At 49.3% G+C, this 14,100-nt stretch overlaps 1 protein-coding gene across 9 annotated transcripts in view; it reads right to left on the bottom strand.

Moving 5' to 3' along the window:
* LOC109903459 (triple functional domain protein) overlaps positions 1 to 14,100 on the bottom strand; it is a 130,194-nt gene that overhangs the window by 50,215 nt on the left and 65,879 nt on the right. For all 9 annotated transcript variants that reach the window (XM_031788802.1, XM_031788797.1, XM_031788798.1 and 6 more), the window contains 16 exons: positions 13,616 to 13,735; positions 13,202 to 13,393; positions 12,767 to 12,916; positions 12,561 to 12,675; positions 12,355 to 12,470; positions 11,766 to 11,888; positions 11,319 to 11,516; positions 10,152 to 10,267; positions 9,743 to 9,809; positions 9,233 to 9,342; positions 8,969 to 9,038; positions 8,678 to 8,767; positions 8,497 to 8,589; positions 8,081 to 8,192; positions 6,021 to 6,211; positions 5,199 to 5,300 (listed from right to left, as the gene is read on the bottom strand). In XM_031788802.1, coding sequence (XP_031644662.1) covers positions 5,199 to 5,300; positions 6,021 to 6,211; positions 8,081 to 8,192; positions 8,497 to 8,589; positions 8,678 to 8,767; positions 8,969 to 9,038; positions 9,233 to 9,342; positions 9,743 to 9,809; positions 10,152 to 10,267; positions 11,319 to 11,516; positions 11,766 to 11,888; positions 12,355 to 12,470; positions 12,561 to 12,675; positions 12,767 to 12,916; positions 13,202 to 13,393; positions 13,616 to 13,735 — 1,965 coding nt within the window. The remainder of the gene's footprint in view (positions 1 to 5,198; positions 5,301 to 6,020; positions 6,212 to 8,080; positions 8,193 to 8,496; positions 8,590 to 8,677; positions 8,768 to 8,968; positions 9,039 to 9,232; positions 9,343 to 9,742; positions 9,810 to 10,151; positions 10,268 to 11,318; positions 11,517 to 11,765; positions 11,889 to 12,354; positions 12,471 to 12,560; positions 12,676 to 12,766; positions 12,917 to 13,201; positions 13,394 to 13,615; positions 13,736 to 14,100) is intronic.

Here is a 14,100-nt window from a genome sequence, read left to right as displayed (position 1 = left end):
CAGAGAGATAAAGAGACAAAGGTAACAGATGTACTGTACTAGACTATGATAGAACAGTCATCAGAGACAACACAGAGAGATAAAGAGACCAAGGTAACAGATGTACTGTACTAGACTGTATGATAGAACAGTCATCAGAGACAACACAGAGAGATAAAGAGACCAAGGTAACAGATGTACTGTACTAGACTAGACTATGATAGAACAGTCATCAGAGACAACACATAGAGATAAAGAGACCAAGGTAACAGATGTACTGTACTAGACTAGACTGTATGATAGAACAGTCATCAGAGACAACACAGAGAGATAAAGACAGCAAGGTAACAGATGTACTGTACTAGACTAGACTGTATGATAGAACAGTCATCAGAGACAACACAGAGAGATAAAGACAGCAAAGTAATAGATGTACTGTACTAGACTAGACTGTATGATAGAACAGTCATCAGAGACAACACAGAGAGATAAAGACAGCAAGGTAACAGATGTACTGTACTAGACTAGACTGTATGATAGAACAGTCATCAGAGACAACACAGAGAGATAAAGACAGCAAGGTAACAGATGTACTGTACTAGACTAGACTGTATGATAGAACAGTCATCAGAGACAACACAGAGAGATAAAGACAGCAAGGTAACCGATGTACTGTACTAGACTAGACTGTATGATAGAACAGTCATCAGAGACAACACAGAGAGATAAAGACAGCAAGGTAATAGATGTACTGTACTAGACTAGACTGTATGATAGAACAGTCATCAGAGACAACACAGAGAGATAAAGACAGCAAGGTAACAGATGTACTGTACTAGACTAGACTGTATGATAGAACAGTCATCAGAGACAACACAGAGAGATAAAGACAGCAAGGTAACATATGTACTGTACTAGACTGTATGATAGAACAGTCATTAGAGACAACACAGAGAGATGAAGACAGCAAGGTAACAGATGTACTGTACTAGACTATGATAGAACAGTCATCAGAGACAACACATAGAGATAAAGAGACCAAGGTAACAGATGTACTGTACTAGACTAGACTGTATGATAGAACAGTCATCAGAGACAACACATAGAGATAAAGAGACCAAGGTAACAGATGTACTGTACTAGACTGTATGATAGAACAGTCATTAGAGACAACACAGAGAGATAAAGACAGCAAGGTAATAGATGTATAAAGAGGGAGAGAGAGAAGTACAGAAAGGAACAAGAAACAGAGAAGCACATACGAAGGCTCATACGAAGCTTCATATCCATCAGGCAGTACCATAGTCATGCAATCAAACAGAGGAGAGGAGAGGAGAGGAGAGGAGAGGAGAGGAGAGGAGAGGAGAGGAGAGGAGAGGAGAGGAGAGGAGAGGAGAGGAGAGGAGAGGAGAGGAGAGGAGAGGAGAGGAGAGGAGAGGAGAGGAGAGGAGAGGAGAGGAGAGGAGAGGAAGAGGGAAGTAGATGAAAGGAGAAGAGGGGGCAAGAGTAATGAGGCTGAGAGGAGATAAAGGAGAATAGATAAAGGAGAGGGATAGATAGATAGATAGATAGATAGATAGATAGATAGATAGATAGATGGAAAGGGATAATGGGGGAGGAGAGAAAGGAGAGGAGAGGGATAATGGGGGGGAGGAGAGATAAAGGAGAGGAGAGAGGGATAGATAGATGGGGAGAGAGGGATAGATAGATGAGGAGAGAGGGATAGATGGATGGGAGAGAGAGAGGGATGATTGAGAGGGATAGATGGATGGGGAGAGAGGGATAGATGGATGGGGAGAGAGAGAGGGATTGATTTGAGAGGGATAGATGGATGGGGAGAGAGAGAGAGGGATTGATTTGAGAGGGATAGATGGATGGGGAGAGAGGGATAGATGGATGGGGAGAGAGGGATAGATGGATGGGGAGAGAGGGATAGATGGATGGGAGAGAGAGAGGGATTGATTTGAGAGGGATAGATGGATGGGGAGAGAGAGAGGGATTGATTTGAGAGGGATTGATTTGAGAGGGATTGATTTGAGAGGGATAGATGGATGGGAGAGCGAGGGATAGAGGATGGGGGAGAGAGGGATAGATGGATGGGGAGAGAGGGATAGATGGATGGGGAGAGAGGGATAGATGGATGGGGAGAGAGGGATAGATGGATGGGGAGAGAGGGATAGATGGATGGGGAGAGATGGATAGATGGATGGGGAGAGATGGATAGATGGATGGGGAGAGAGAGGGAATAGATGGATGGGGAGAGAGGGATAGATGGATGGGGAGAGAGGGATCAGATGGATGGGGAGAGAGGGATAGATGGGATGGGAGAGGAGAGAGGGATTGATTTGAGAGGGATAGATGGATGGGGACTGAGAGGGATAGATGGATGGGGAGAGAGGAGAGGGATTGATTTGAGAGGGATAGATGGATGGGGAGAGAGGGATAGATGGATGGGGAGAGAGGATGATGGCATGGGGAGAGAGGGATAGATGGATGGGAGAGAGAGAGGGATTGATTTTGAGAGGATAGATGGATGGGGGAGAGAGGGATAGATGGATGGGGAGAGAGGGATAGATGGACTGGGGAGAGAGGGATAGATGGATGGGGATGAGAGGGATAGATGGAGCTGGGGAGAGAGGGATAGATGGATGGGGAGAGGAGGGAAGATGGATGGGAGAGAGAGAGGGATTGATTGAGAGGGATAGATGGATGGGGAGAGAGGGATAGATGGATGGGGAGAGAGAGAGGGATTGATTTGAGAGGGATAGATGGATGGGGAGAGAGGGCTAGATGGATGGGGAGAGAGGGATAGATGGATGGGGAGAGAGGGATAGATGGATTGGGAGAGAGAGAGGGATTGATTTGAGAGGGATAGATGGATGGGGAGAGAGGGATAGATGGATGGGGAGAGAGGGGATAGATGGATGGGGAGAGAGGGATAGATGGATGGGGAGAGAGGGATAGATGGATGGGGAGAGAGGGATAGATGGATGGGGAGAGAGGGATAGATGGATGGGAGAGAGAGGGATAGATGGATGGGGAGAGAGGGATAGATGGATGGGGGAGAGAGGGATAGATGGATGGGGAGAGAGGGATAGAGGATGGGGAGAGAGGGATAGATGGATGGGGAGAGGGGGATAGATGGATGGGGAGAGAGGGATAGATGGATGGGGAGAGAGGGATAGATGGATGGGGAGAGAGGGATAGATGGATGGGAGAGAGGGATTGATAGATGGGAGAGAGGGATTGATAGATGGGAGAGAGAGGGATTGATAGATGGGGAGAGAGGGATAGATGGATGGGGAGAGAGGGATAGATAGATGAGGAGAGAGGGATAGATGGATGGGGAGAGAGGGATTGATAGATGGGGGAGAGAGGGATAGATGGATGGGGAGAGAGGGATAGATGGATGGGGAGAGAGGGATTGATAGATGGGGAGAGAGGGATTGATGGATGGGGAGAGAGGGATAGATAGATGAGGAGAGAGGGATAGATGGATGGGGAGAGAGGGATAGATGGATGGGGAGAGAGGGATAGATGGATGGGGGGAGAGAGGGATAGATGGATGGGGGAGAGAGGGATAGATGGATGGGAGAGAGGGATAGATGGATGGGGAGAGGGGGATAGATGGATGGGGAGAGAGGGATAGATGGATGGGGAGAGAGGGATAGATGGATGGGGAGAGAGGGATAGATGGATGGGAGAGAGGGATGATAGATGGGAGAGAGGATTGATAGATGGGAGAGAGGGATTGATAGATGGGGAGAGAGGGATAGATGGATGGGGAGAGAGGGATAGATAGATGAGGAGAGAGGGATAGATGGATGGGGAGAGAGGGGATTGATAGATGGGGAGGAGAGGGATAGATGGATGGGGAGAGAGGGATAGATGGATGGGGAGAGAGGGATTGATAGATGGGGAGAGAGGGATTGATGGATGGGGAGAGAGGGATAGATAGATGAGGAGAGAGGGATAGATGGATGGGGAGAGAGGGATTGATAGATGGGGAGAGAGGGATAGAAGGATGGGGAGAGGGGGAGAGATCGATTGGGAGAGAGGGATAATGGGGGAGGAGAGATAAAGGAGAGGAGAGGGGATAGATGGATGGGGAGAGAGGGATAGATGGATGGGGAGAGAGGGATTGATAGATGGGGAGAGAGAGATATGGGGGAGGAGAGATAAAGGAGAGGAGAGGGATAGATGGATGGGGAGAGGGGGATAGATGGATGGGGAGAGAGGGATAGATAGATGAGGAGAGAGGGATAGATGGATGGGGAGAGAGGGATTGATAGATGGGGAGAGAGGGATTGATAGATGAGGAGAGAGGGATAGATGGATGGGGAGAGAGGGATTGATAGATGGGGAGAGAGGGATAGAAGGATGGGGAGAGAGGGATGATAGATGGGGAGAGAGGGATAGAAGGATGGGGAGAGAGGGATTGATAGATGGGGAGAGAGGGATAATGGGGAGGAGAGATAAAGGAGAGGAGAGGGATAGATGGCTGGGGAGAGAGGGATAATGGGGGAGGAGAGATAAAGGAGAGGAGAGGGATAGATGGATGGGGAGAGAGGGATAATGAGGGAGGAGAGATAAAGGAGAGGAGAGGGATAGATGGATGGGGAGAGGGGGATAGATGGATGGGGAGAGAGGGATAATGGGGGAGGAGAGAAAGGAGAGGAGAGGGATAGATGGATGGGGAGAGAGGGATAATGGGGGAGGAGAGATAAAGGAGAGGAGAGGGATAGATGGATGGATGGGGAGAGGGGGATGATGATGGGAGAGACGGGATTGATAGAAGGGAGAGAGGGATAGATAGATGGGGAGAGAGGGATTGATAGAAGGGGAGAGAGGGAGATAGAATAGATGGGGGAGAGGGGGATAGATGGATGGGGGATGAGAGGGATTGATAGAAGGGGAGAGAGGGATAGATAGATGGGGAGAGGGGGGATAGATAGATGGATGGGGAGAGAGGGGATAGATCGATGGATGGGGAGGAGAGAGGGATTGATAGATGGGAGAGAGGGATAGATAGGATGGAGAGAGGGGGATAGATAGATGGATGGGGAGAGAGGGGATAGATAGATGGGGAGAGACGGGATAGATGGATGGGGAGCGGGGGGATAGATGGATGGGTGAGAGGGGGATAGATAGATGGGGAGACAGAAGAGAAAGATGAGAGAGGAGAGAGGGATTGTAAGGTATTCTCCTCTGTCTTTTACCTTGAGTACAATCTTGTTGTCGGATGTTGGGGTGCGTCCCACCCACAGAGCAAACTTACAGGGGTCTCCCTCAACGTGCTCTGTTACCCCCAACTCTGACGTCTGGAGAGAGGGAGACAAATCACTCACATTTTATATATAGAGAGAGAGAGAGAGAGAGAGAGAGAGATGAGAGAGAGAGAGAGAAGAAAGAGGGAGAGAGAGAGACAGAGACAAGCAGAGGGATAGAGAGAGACAGAGACAGGGAGAGGGAGAGAGAGAGACACAGGCAGAGGGATAGAGAGAGACAGAGACAGGGAGAGGGAGAGAGAGAGACAGAGACAGGCTGAGGGAGAGACAGAGACAGGCAGGGAGAGAGAGAGAGAGAGAGACAGGCAGAGGGAGAGAGAGAGACCAGAGACAGGCAGAGGGAGAGAGAGAGAGACAGAGACAGGCAGAGAGAGAGAGAGAGAGACAGAGACAGGCAGAGAGCAGGGCAGAGGGAGAGAGAGCTGCAGAGGGAGCGAGAGAGAGACAGAGACAGGCAGAGAGAGAGAGAGAGATGAGAGAGAGACAGGCAGAGGGAGAGATAGAGACAGAGACAAGCAGAGGGATAGAGAGAGACAGAGACAGGGAGAAGGAGAGAGAGAGAGACACAGGCAGAGGGATAGAGAGAGACAGAGAGAGAGAGAGAGAGAGAGAGAAAGAGGGAGAGAGAGAGAGAAAGAGGGAGAGAGAGAGAGAGAGGAGAGGGAGAGAGAGAGAGAGGAGAGAGGAGAGAGAGAGGAGAGAGAGGGAGAGAGAGGGAGAGAGAGGGAGAGAGAGAGAGGGAGTTTTACTCACGTAGAGTTTGCTCTTGTACATGTACTTGCTCCGTCCGTTGGAGTCCTTGACCTCCTTGCTGAAGACGAGGGACATCTCGAAGAGGAAGAGGTGCCGCTCGCGACCCTTACGGATCAGAGTCTTAGGATCCCATACCTGGCATGACTCCTGCAGGATCAGCTCTCCCTGAGATTCAATGTTCTCATCGAAACCTACAGGGGAGGCAACAAGAGAGAGTTACTTCACAGTACATATGGGCATGAACATCACTGGCTAGATGTGTGTGTGTGTGTCTCCTACCCTCCAGCATTGAGAGGTGAATTAGCATCACTGGCTAGATGTGTGTGTGTGTCTCCTACCCTCCAGCATTGAGAGGTGAATTAGCATCACTGGCTAGATGTGTGTGTGTGTGTCTTACCCTCCAGCATTGAGAGGTGAATGACCATCGCTGGCTAGATGTGTGTGTGTGTCTCCTACCCTCCAGCATTGAGAGGTGAATGAGCATCACTGGCTAGATGTGTGTGTGTGTGTGTGTGTCATACCCTCCAGCATTGAGAGGTGAATGAGCATCGCTGGCTAGATGTGTGTGTGTGTCCTACCCTCCAGCATTGAGAGGTGCATGAGCATCACTGGCTAGATGTATGTGTCTCCTACCCTCCAACATTGAGAGGTGCATGAGCATCACTGGCTAGATGTGTGTGTATCTCCTACCCTCCAGCATTGAGAGGTGAATGAGCATCACTGGCTCGATGTATGTGTGTGTCCTACCCTCCAGCATTGAGAGGTGAATGAGCATCGCTGGCTAGATGTGTGTGTCTCCTACCCTCCAGCATTGAGAGGTGCATGAGCATCACTGGCTAGATGTATGTGTGTCTCCTACCCTCCAGCATTGAGAGGTGTATGAGCATCACTGGCTAGATGTATGTGTGTGTCTCCTACCCTCCAGCATTCAGAGGTGCATGAGCATCGCTGGCTAGATGTATGTGTGTGTGTGTCCTACCCTCCAGCATTAAGAGGTGCATGAGCATCACTGGCTAGATGTATGTGTGTGTCCTACCCTCCAACATTGAGAGGTGCATGAGCATCACTGGCTAGATGTGTGTGTGTCCTACCCTCCAGCATTGAGAGGTGCATGAGCATCACTGGCTAGATGTGTGTGTGTCCTACCCTCCAGCATTGAGAGGTATATGAGCATCACTGGCTAGATGTGTGTGTGTGTGTCCTACCCTCCAGCATTGAGAGGTGCATGAGCATCGCTGGCTAGATGTATGTGTGTGTGTCCTACCCTCCAGCATTGAGAGGTGCATGAGCATCACTGGCTAGATGTGTGTGTGTCCTACCCTCCAGCATTGAGAGGTGTATGAGCATCACTGGCTAATGTGTGTGTCTCCTACCCTCCAGCATTGAGAGGTGCATGAGCATCACTGGCTAGATGTATGTGTGTGTCTCCTACCCTCCAGCATTCAGAGGTGCATGAGCATCGCTGGCTAGATGTATGTGTGTGTGTCTCCTACCCTCCAGCATTGAGAGGTGCATGAGCATCACTGGCTCGATGTGTGTGTGTCCTACCCTCCAACATTGAGAGGTGCATGAGCATCACTGGCTAGATGTGTGTGTGTCCTACCCTCCAGCATTGAGAGGTGCATGAGCATCACTGGCTAGATGTGTGTGTGTCCTACCCTCCAGCATTGAGAGGTATATGAGCATCACTGGCTAGATGTGTGTGTGTGTGTCCTACCCTCCAGCATTGAGAGGTGCATGAGCATCGCTGGCTAGATGTATGTGTGTGTGTCCTACCCTCCAGCATTGAGAGGTGCATGAGCATCACTGGCTAGATGTGTGTGTGTCCTACCCTCCAGCATTGAGAGGTGTATGAGCATCACTGGCTAATGTGTGTGTCTCCTACCCTCCAGCATTGAGAGGTGCATGAGCATCACTGGCTAGATGTGTGTGTGTCTCATACCCTCCAGCATTGAGAGGTGCATGAGCATCACTGGCTAGATGTGTGTGTGTGTCTCCTACCCTCCAGCATTGAGAGGTGCATGAGCATCACTGGCTAGATGTGTGTGTGTGTGTCCTACCCTCCAGCATTGAGAGGTGCATGGCGTCGTTGGCTCTCTTGGGGACACTGAGCATGACCTCCAGTCCATCCTTAATCTCTCCTTTCCCCTCCTCACAGCACGTCAGCAGCTCCTACATACACCAGAGAGGTACCATCAACAAATACCCTTTGAAAGCAAATCCGCCATTTTATTGTCAATTACCCATAACCTGGGATGTAGAGGAGAAACAAAAACTATGGTCTGAACGCAGGACCAGATTATGGACGTCAAGCAACATACTCACTAATGATAACTAGTGTGATGGGTGCATAAAAGCTACTCACCAAGTAAAAAGGCATGTCCCTACATTCTTGCTCATCACAATGTAAACATCAGGGTACAAACATTTGTTGTGGTTGTGTATGTGGCTTATAGCAGAGGGTTGCTATGGTTACCTTGAGCAGGAGCTGGTACTTGGTGATTCGCTGAACAGGCTTGATCAGGTAGGAGGAGATGGAGTTTGCTAATCGGTGCCGCTGCTGGATCTCCTGTACACGCCCACACAGAGAAACACAGTGATGTGATTGGATGCAAAGAGCTGTCCGTCACAGTGAGGGCCAATGGGAGGGTACTCACGTCAAAGTAGGGACCGGCGTGCTCTAGGATGAGCTGGGTGGAGTCTGGTTTGTTCTTACAGTAGTTCACATACATCTGGAACTTATCAGCCTGGACACACAGAAATACAACTAAGAGTTTAAACAAATTTACTCCAAAGCCAAACGTTTCCTTGTTGACTTATCACAATTTAGAAATAGAGATATTAAAGTATTTGAATTATTCTTTGGAGTGTATTCTCTCTCTATTTCATAAAAACCTACATTTGGCTATTTTAGGGACACACACACACACACACACACACACACTCACCCAGGTGACGAAGCAGTGGCCCACATCTTCTGGTAGCTGTTCATATTTCTCCAGCTCTTTGAGGAAGATACTGATGATGGAGGAGAGGAGAGAGGGAAGAAGAGAGAGTGAGTGAGCAGACACCATAAAACTGTATAGTGTTTCTACATTAGAAATGAACCACAAGTTTCAACTGTTTGACTACCAAAAGCAATGGTTTAGTGCCCATCAGGACAGCTGCAATCATTTGCTGTCTGTCTGTATGTACAGATGTAAACTACATACTTGTGATGGAACTCATAGAGGTCCACCATGTTCCCAAAGATGATGTGTTCCTTGTTGACAATGCCAGGAGGGATCTCCTCTACCCCACTGGTCATCTCCCACAGGTACGTCTGGAGGAGGATGGAGAGGGGGGGTTAGATCACACACACGGAGGGGGCAGATATAAAGTCACAGCCGCTGCATATAATGGAATTCAACACGGCATTTCAGAAGATCATGTGTTGTGTTTAAATTTCACACGGTGGCGCCAAACATTGGCAGTAGAATCACACTATAAGTTAGGGCACACGTGTCAAACTCATTCCACGGCGGGCTGAGTGTCCGCGGGTTTTCGCTCCTCCCTTGTACTTGATGGATGTATTAAGGTCAATAATTAGTAAGGAGCTCCCCTCACCTGGTTGTCTAGGTTTTAATTGAAAGGAAAAACCAAAAACCAAAAACACTCGGCCCTCCATGGGATGAGTCTGCCACCCCTTGGTTAGGGGGTAGAGAAAGAGAGACTAAACTTACGTCCGTACACTCCCTTAGGTCTCTGACATAGGTCTTCTCTGTCTGAATCAGTTCAGCCATGATGAACCTGCTCACACAAACACACACATGGTTAGCCTCTTCTGCTGATCTACAGCATTATCAACAGAACCCTTTTAGTCTGTCTGCCCTGTTTCCATTAGACCTGTAGGAGTTACTGTCTCATCAAAACATTATTATAACCTGGCCAGAACGCATTATGATGGGGATGCATTTTAAAATGCATTGTCGTGTCTGTGGCTGTATAGAGCAGTGTGTGTGTGTGTGTTTTAGATAGGAGATGTTGAGTGGGGACAAGAGGCCAAGGCAGGATCAACTGGTTGATTGCTTTTGGAATTGGTTCATTATGACTGTGACCGATCTAATGCGGTTTCAGGAAGTGATGACTCACTCCTTCCTGCGAGCGGACTTGCGTTTCTCCTCGTTGAGATCGTGAGCCGCATCTCTCAGCTTGACCTCTGACCCTTGAGGTGTGGCCGGGATCATGTCCAACTGAAGATCCTTACTCTGAGAGAGGGACGGAGAGGGAGAGATGGAGGGAGGGAGACGTGATTTCCCCAAAAATACAGTAGGTCTGTACCAAAAAATACTTTTAAAGAGCGTCACTTCTTTTATCTGCACAGGGAATGGATCATCATACACACATGTTCAGTAAAAGCCTTCTTCAGTGTGCAGAGAGGATTTTTCCATTAATATTTCCAGCAACCATTACATGGAAACCCCCTTCCTCCACCCCCACACCCTGTCGATGAGATGCCTAGTGCCCCACCACCACCACACACCCTCCAGACTTACAGTCTTGGAGTTAGAGTCAGATGAGATGCCCAGTGCCTCCACCACCACCACTTGGAGTTACGAGTCAGATGAGATGCCCAGTGCCTCCACCACCACCACCACACACCCTCCAGACTTACAGCCTTGGAGTTAAAGTCAGATGAGATGCCCAGTGCCTCCACCACCACCACCACCACACACCCTCCAGACTTACAGCCTTGGAGTTAGAGTCAGATGAGATGCCCAGTGCCCCCCCACCCCCACCACACACCCTCCAGACTTACAGCCTTGGAGTTAGAGTCAGATGAGATGCCCAGTGCCCCCCCACCCCCACCACAGACCCTCCAGACTTACAGCCTTGGAGTTAGAGTCAGATGAGATGCCCAGTGCCCCCCCACCACCACACACCCTCCAGACTTACAGCCTTGGAGTTAGAGTCAGATGAGATGCCCAGTGCCCCCCCACCACCACCACCACCACACACCCTCCAAACTTACAGTCTTGGAGTTACGAGTCAGATGAGATGCCCAGTGCCCCCCCACCCCCACCACAGACCCTCCAGACTTACAGCCTTGGAGTTAGAGTCAGATGAGATGCCCAGTGCCCCCCCACCCCCACCACACACCCTCCAGACTTACAGCCTTGGAGTTAGAGTCAGATGAGATGCACAGTGCCCCCCCCACCCCCACCACAGACCCTCCAGACTTACAGCCTTGGAGTTAGAGTCAAATGAGATGCCCAGTGCCCCCCCACTCCCCCACCACCACACACCCTCCAGACTTACAGCCTTGGAGTTAGAGTCAGATGAGATGCCCAGTGCCTTCTCCAGACTGGTCCGGTACTTGTCCATACGCAGGGAGAAGTCTCTGTAGTGTTTGTCCACCACCGTCACCCACTTCTTTATCTCCACAGCGTGACTATGGCCCTTATCACAGAAACCATCTGCTAGCTGGATCAGCAGCTTCACACGCTCTTTTGTTTGCTGGGGGGGAGGGGGTGAGAGTGAGAGAAGGAGAGGGTTCAATTTTAAACGTGTAATGCTAGGTTTCAAAAACATTATGAAGTAAAGATCTGTGTCTACATAGTTCCTCCTGTCCGTCCGTCCGTCCGTGTGTGTGTGTCCGTGTGTGTGTGCATCCGTCCGCCCGTCCGTCCGTGTGTGTCTGTGTGTGTCTGTGTGTGTGTGTCTGTCTTTCTGTGTGTATGTCTGTGCATGCGTGTTCCTTCCTACCCTGGCTGTGATGTGGAAGTCTTCGTGCTCCTTCAGTAGCTCCTGTGTGTGGTGGATACTGGAGCCGGTGGAGGTGTGTGTTGACAGGTAGAACTCTCCCGTGTCGTGGATCCACTCCAGAGCCTGAGGATTACACACACAGAGATCATTGAGGTGGACATTGGAGTAGAGAGATAGACAGAGGTTACAGATGAGCTGACAGAAACAGAGAATGAAGGGACAGAGAGAACAGCCATTTTGACTAGGAAAGAAAACAAAAGACAAAAAGAGAGGTAGAGAGAGAGAGGTAGAGAGAGAGAGAGGTAGAGAGAGAGAGGTAGAGAGAGAGAGGTAGAGAGAGAGAGGTAGAGAGAGAGAGGTAGAGAGAGTGAGGTAGAGAGAGAGAGGTAGAGAGAGAGAGAGAGGTAGAGAGAGAGAGGTAGAGAGAGTGAGGTAGAGAGAGAGAGGTAGAGAGAGTGAGGTAGAGAGAGAGAGGTAGAGAGAGAGAGGTAGAGAGAGAGAGAGGTAGATTGAGAGAGAGGTAGATTGAGAGAGAGAGAGAGAGAGGAGGTAAATTGAGAGAGAGAGAGGAGGTAAATTGTGTGTGAACCTGTTTGGCACTGCGTTCGAACACCACGTATTGCTGACACTGGTCCAACCGTCGTCTCCTCATGGTCCAGAAGTGGAGAACACGGTTCTCTCTCTGTAACAACTCATTCAGGATGTCTGACCGCAACACAGATATTACATTTGATTATACTGTATTTGATAAAGCATTCTTCTGGAATAATATGTATGTGTGTGTGTGATACTCACTCTTGACCTGTTGTTCCGGTGCTTTGACATGGCTGAGCATCCCAGGCATGTTAACACTGTTCCTGTGCATGTACTTCAGGAACACATCAGCATTACGTCTGGCCAGGGTACATGCCTAGAGAAACACACACACAGTTAGGGACATGGGTAAAAGCTATGAGTGTGTTGGTCTCTGTGTTTGTGTGTGTGTGTGTGTGTGTTCCTACCTTGAGGAAGGCCTCTTTCTGTTCCAGGTGTTTGCTGATCATGGGGGTGACGTGGTCTGACTCACAGTTAGGACCCAGTTTATCAGCCCCCCCACACCAGTCCTCTTCCCTCTTATATTCCTGCTCCAGGCTCTCCAACACACTGCACACCTGTTCCAGTCAGATATATACAGTACATAAACTACAGCTCCCATAATGCCACACCAGTCCTCTTCCCTCTTATACTCCAGGTTCACCTACACATTACGCACCTGTTAGGATCAGCAATGGGTATAAAACTTCAGTTCCCATAATGCACATTTCCAAACACCTACATACTTGTTGATCATGTAACAATAGTGGCACTTTCTAGCATGTCCATCTGGTAACTGCCTACCCCTTTAGTCCAGACTCAAAACGTTCCCCTGCCCCTGGCACAGTGAGGGCGCCCCCTACCTGTTCAGAGGTCTTGTAGAAGGCTACAGAGGCGTTGACCAGTTTCAGCCTGTCCTCCATCTTCAACATGAGCTGCTGCCAGTGGGACGCTACACTCTCAGCACAGTCTCTGATCAGGTCCATGTCATAGTGGTTGGCCTGCAGTAACACCTCAGCCTTCTGCTGTACCTGCAGAGCACTCTGGTGGGTTTTCTACGAGAAGGACAGCAGAGAGAGAAAGGGGTTATATTATACAATATCAGATGGGAAGAAAGAGAGAAAATTATGGGAAATAAAGATGGAAAGAGAGAGAAAGGGACAGAGAGAGAGAGAGAGAGAGAGAGAGAGAGAGAGAGACAGAATAAATGATACATTAGTTTATCAATGTATAAGAATGAAAGTGTGTTATGTTGCGTCGTGAATGGCTGTGCTCACCTCGATGGCATGCTGGAACTGTTCGTGTTCTCTCTGTAGCTGTTCTGCTTCCTGTAGAGAACTGGCTGTGATCAGACCAGCATTCAACATAGACTCCCCATTACGGATCCATCCTAGGACCTGCACAGACCAGGAACAAGGATATACGGTATCAGGATAGCATTTTAGTACGGTTCCCACGGGTACTTACCTGGTATTTACTATAGTGGTGTTTCTACTGGTATATAATGGGAAATAATGTGGTATCAATTGATGGTTCTGGTATTGTAGCTGTACACACTGCTCCTGGTGTGTGTGTGCGCATGTGTACCTGTTTGACTTCAGCCTGTAGGTGTCTCAGCTGTACACACTGCTCCTGGTGTGTGTGTGCTCATGTGTACCTGTTTGACTTCAGCCTGTAGGTGTCTCAGCTGTACACACTGCTCCTGGTGTGTGTGTGCTCATGTGTACCTGTTTGACTTCGGCCTGTAGGTGTCTCAGCTATA

The sequence above is a fragment of the Oncorhynchus kisutch genome, linkage group LG14 (genome assembly GCF_002021735.2).
Source record: "Oncorhynchus kisutch isolate 150728-3 linkage group LG14, Okis_V2, whole genome shotgun sequence".
Taxonomy (NCBI): Eukaryota; Metazoa; Chordata; class Actinopteri; order Salmoniformes; family Salmonidae; genus Oncorhynchus; species Oncorhynchus kisutch.
The sequence above is the reverse complement of the archived record's forward strand: the minus strand, read 5'-3'. Positions and strand labels throughout refer to the sequence as shown.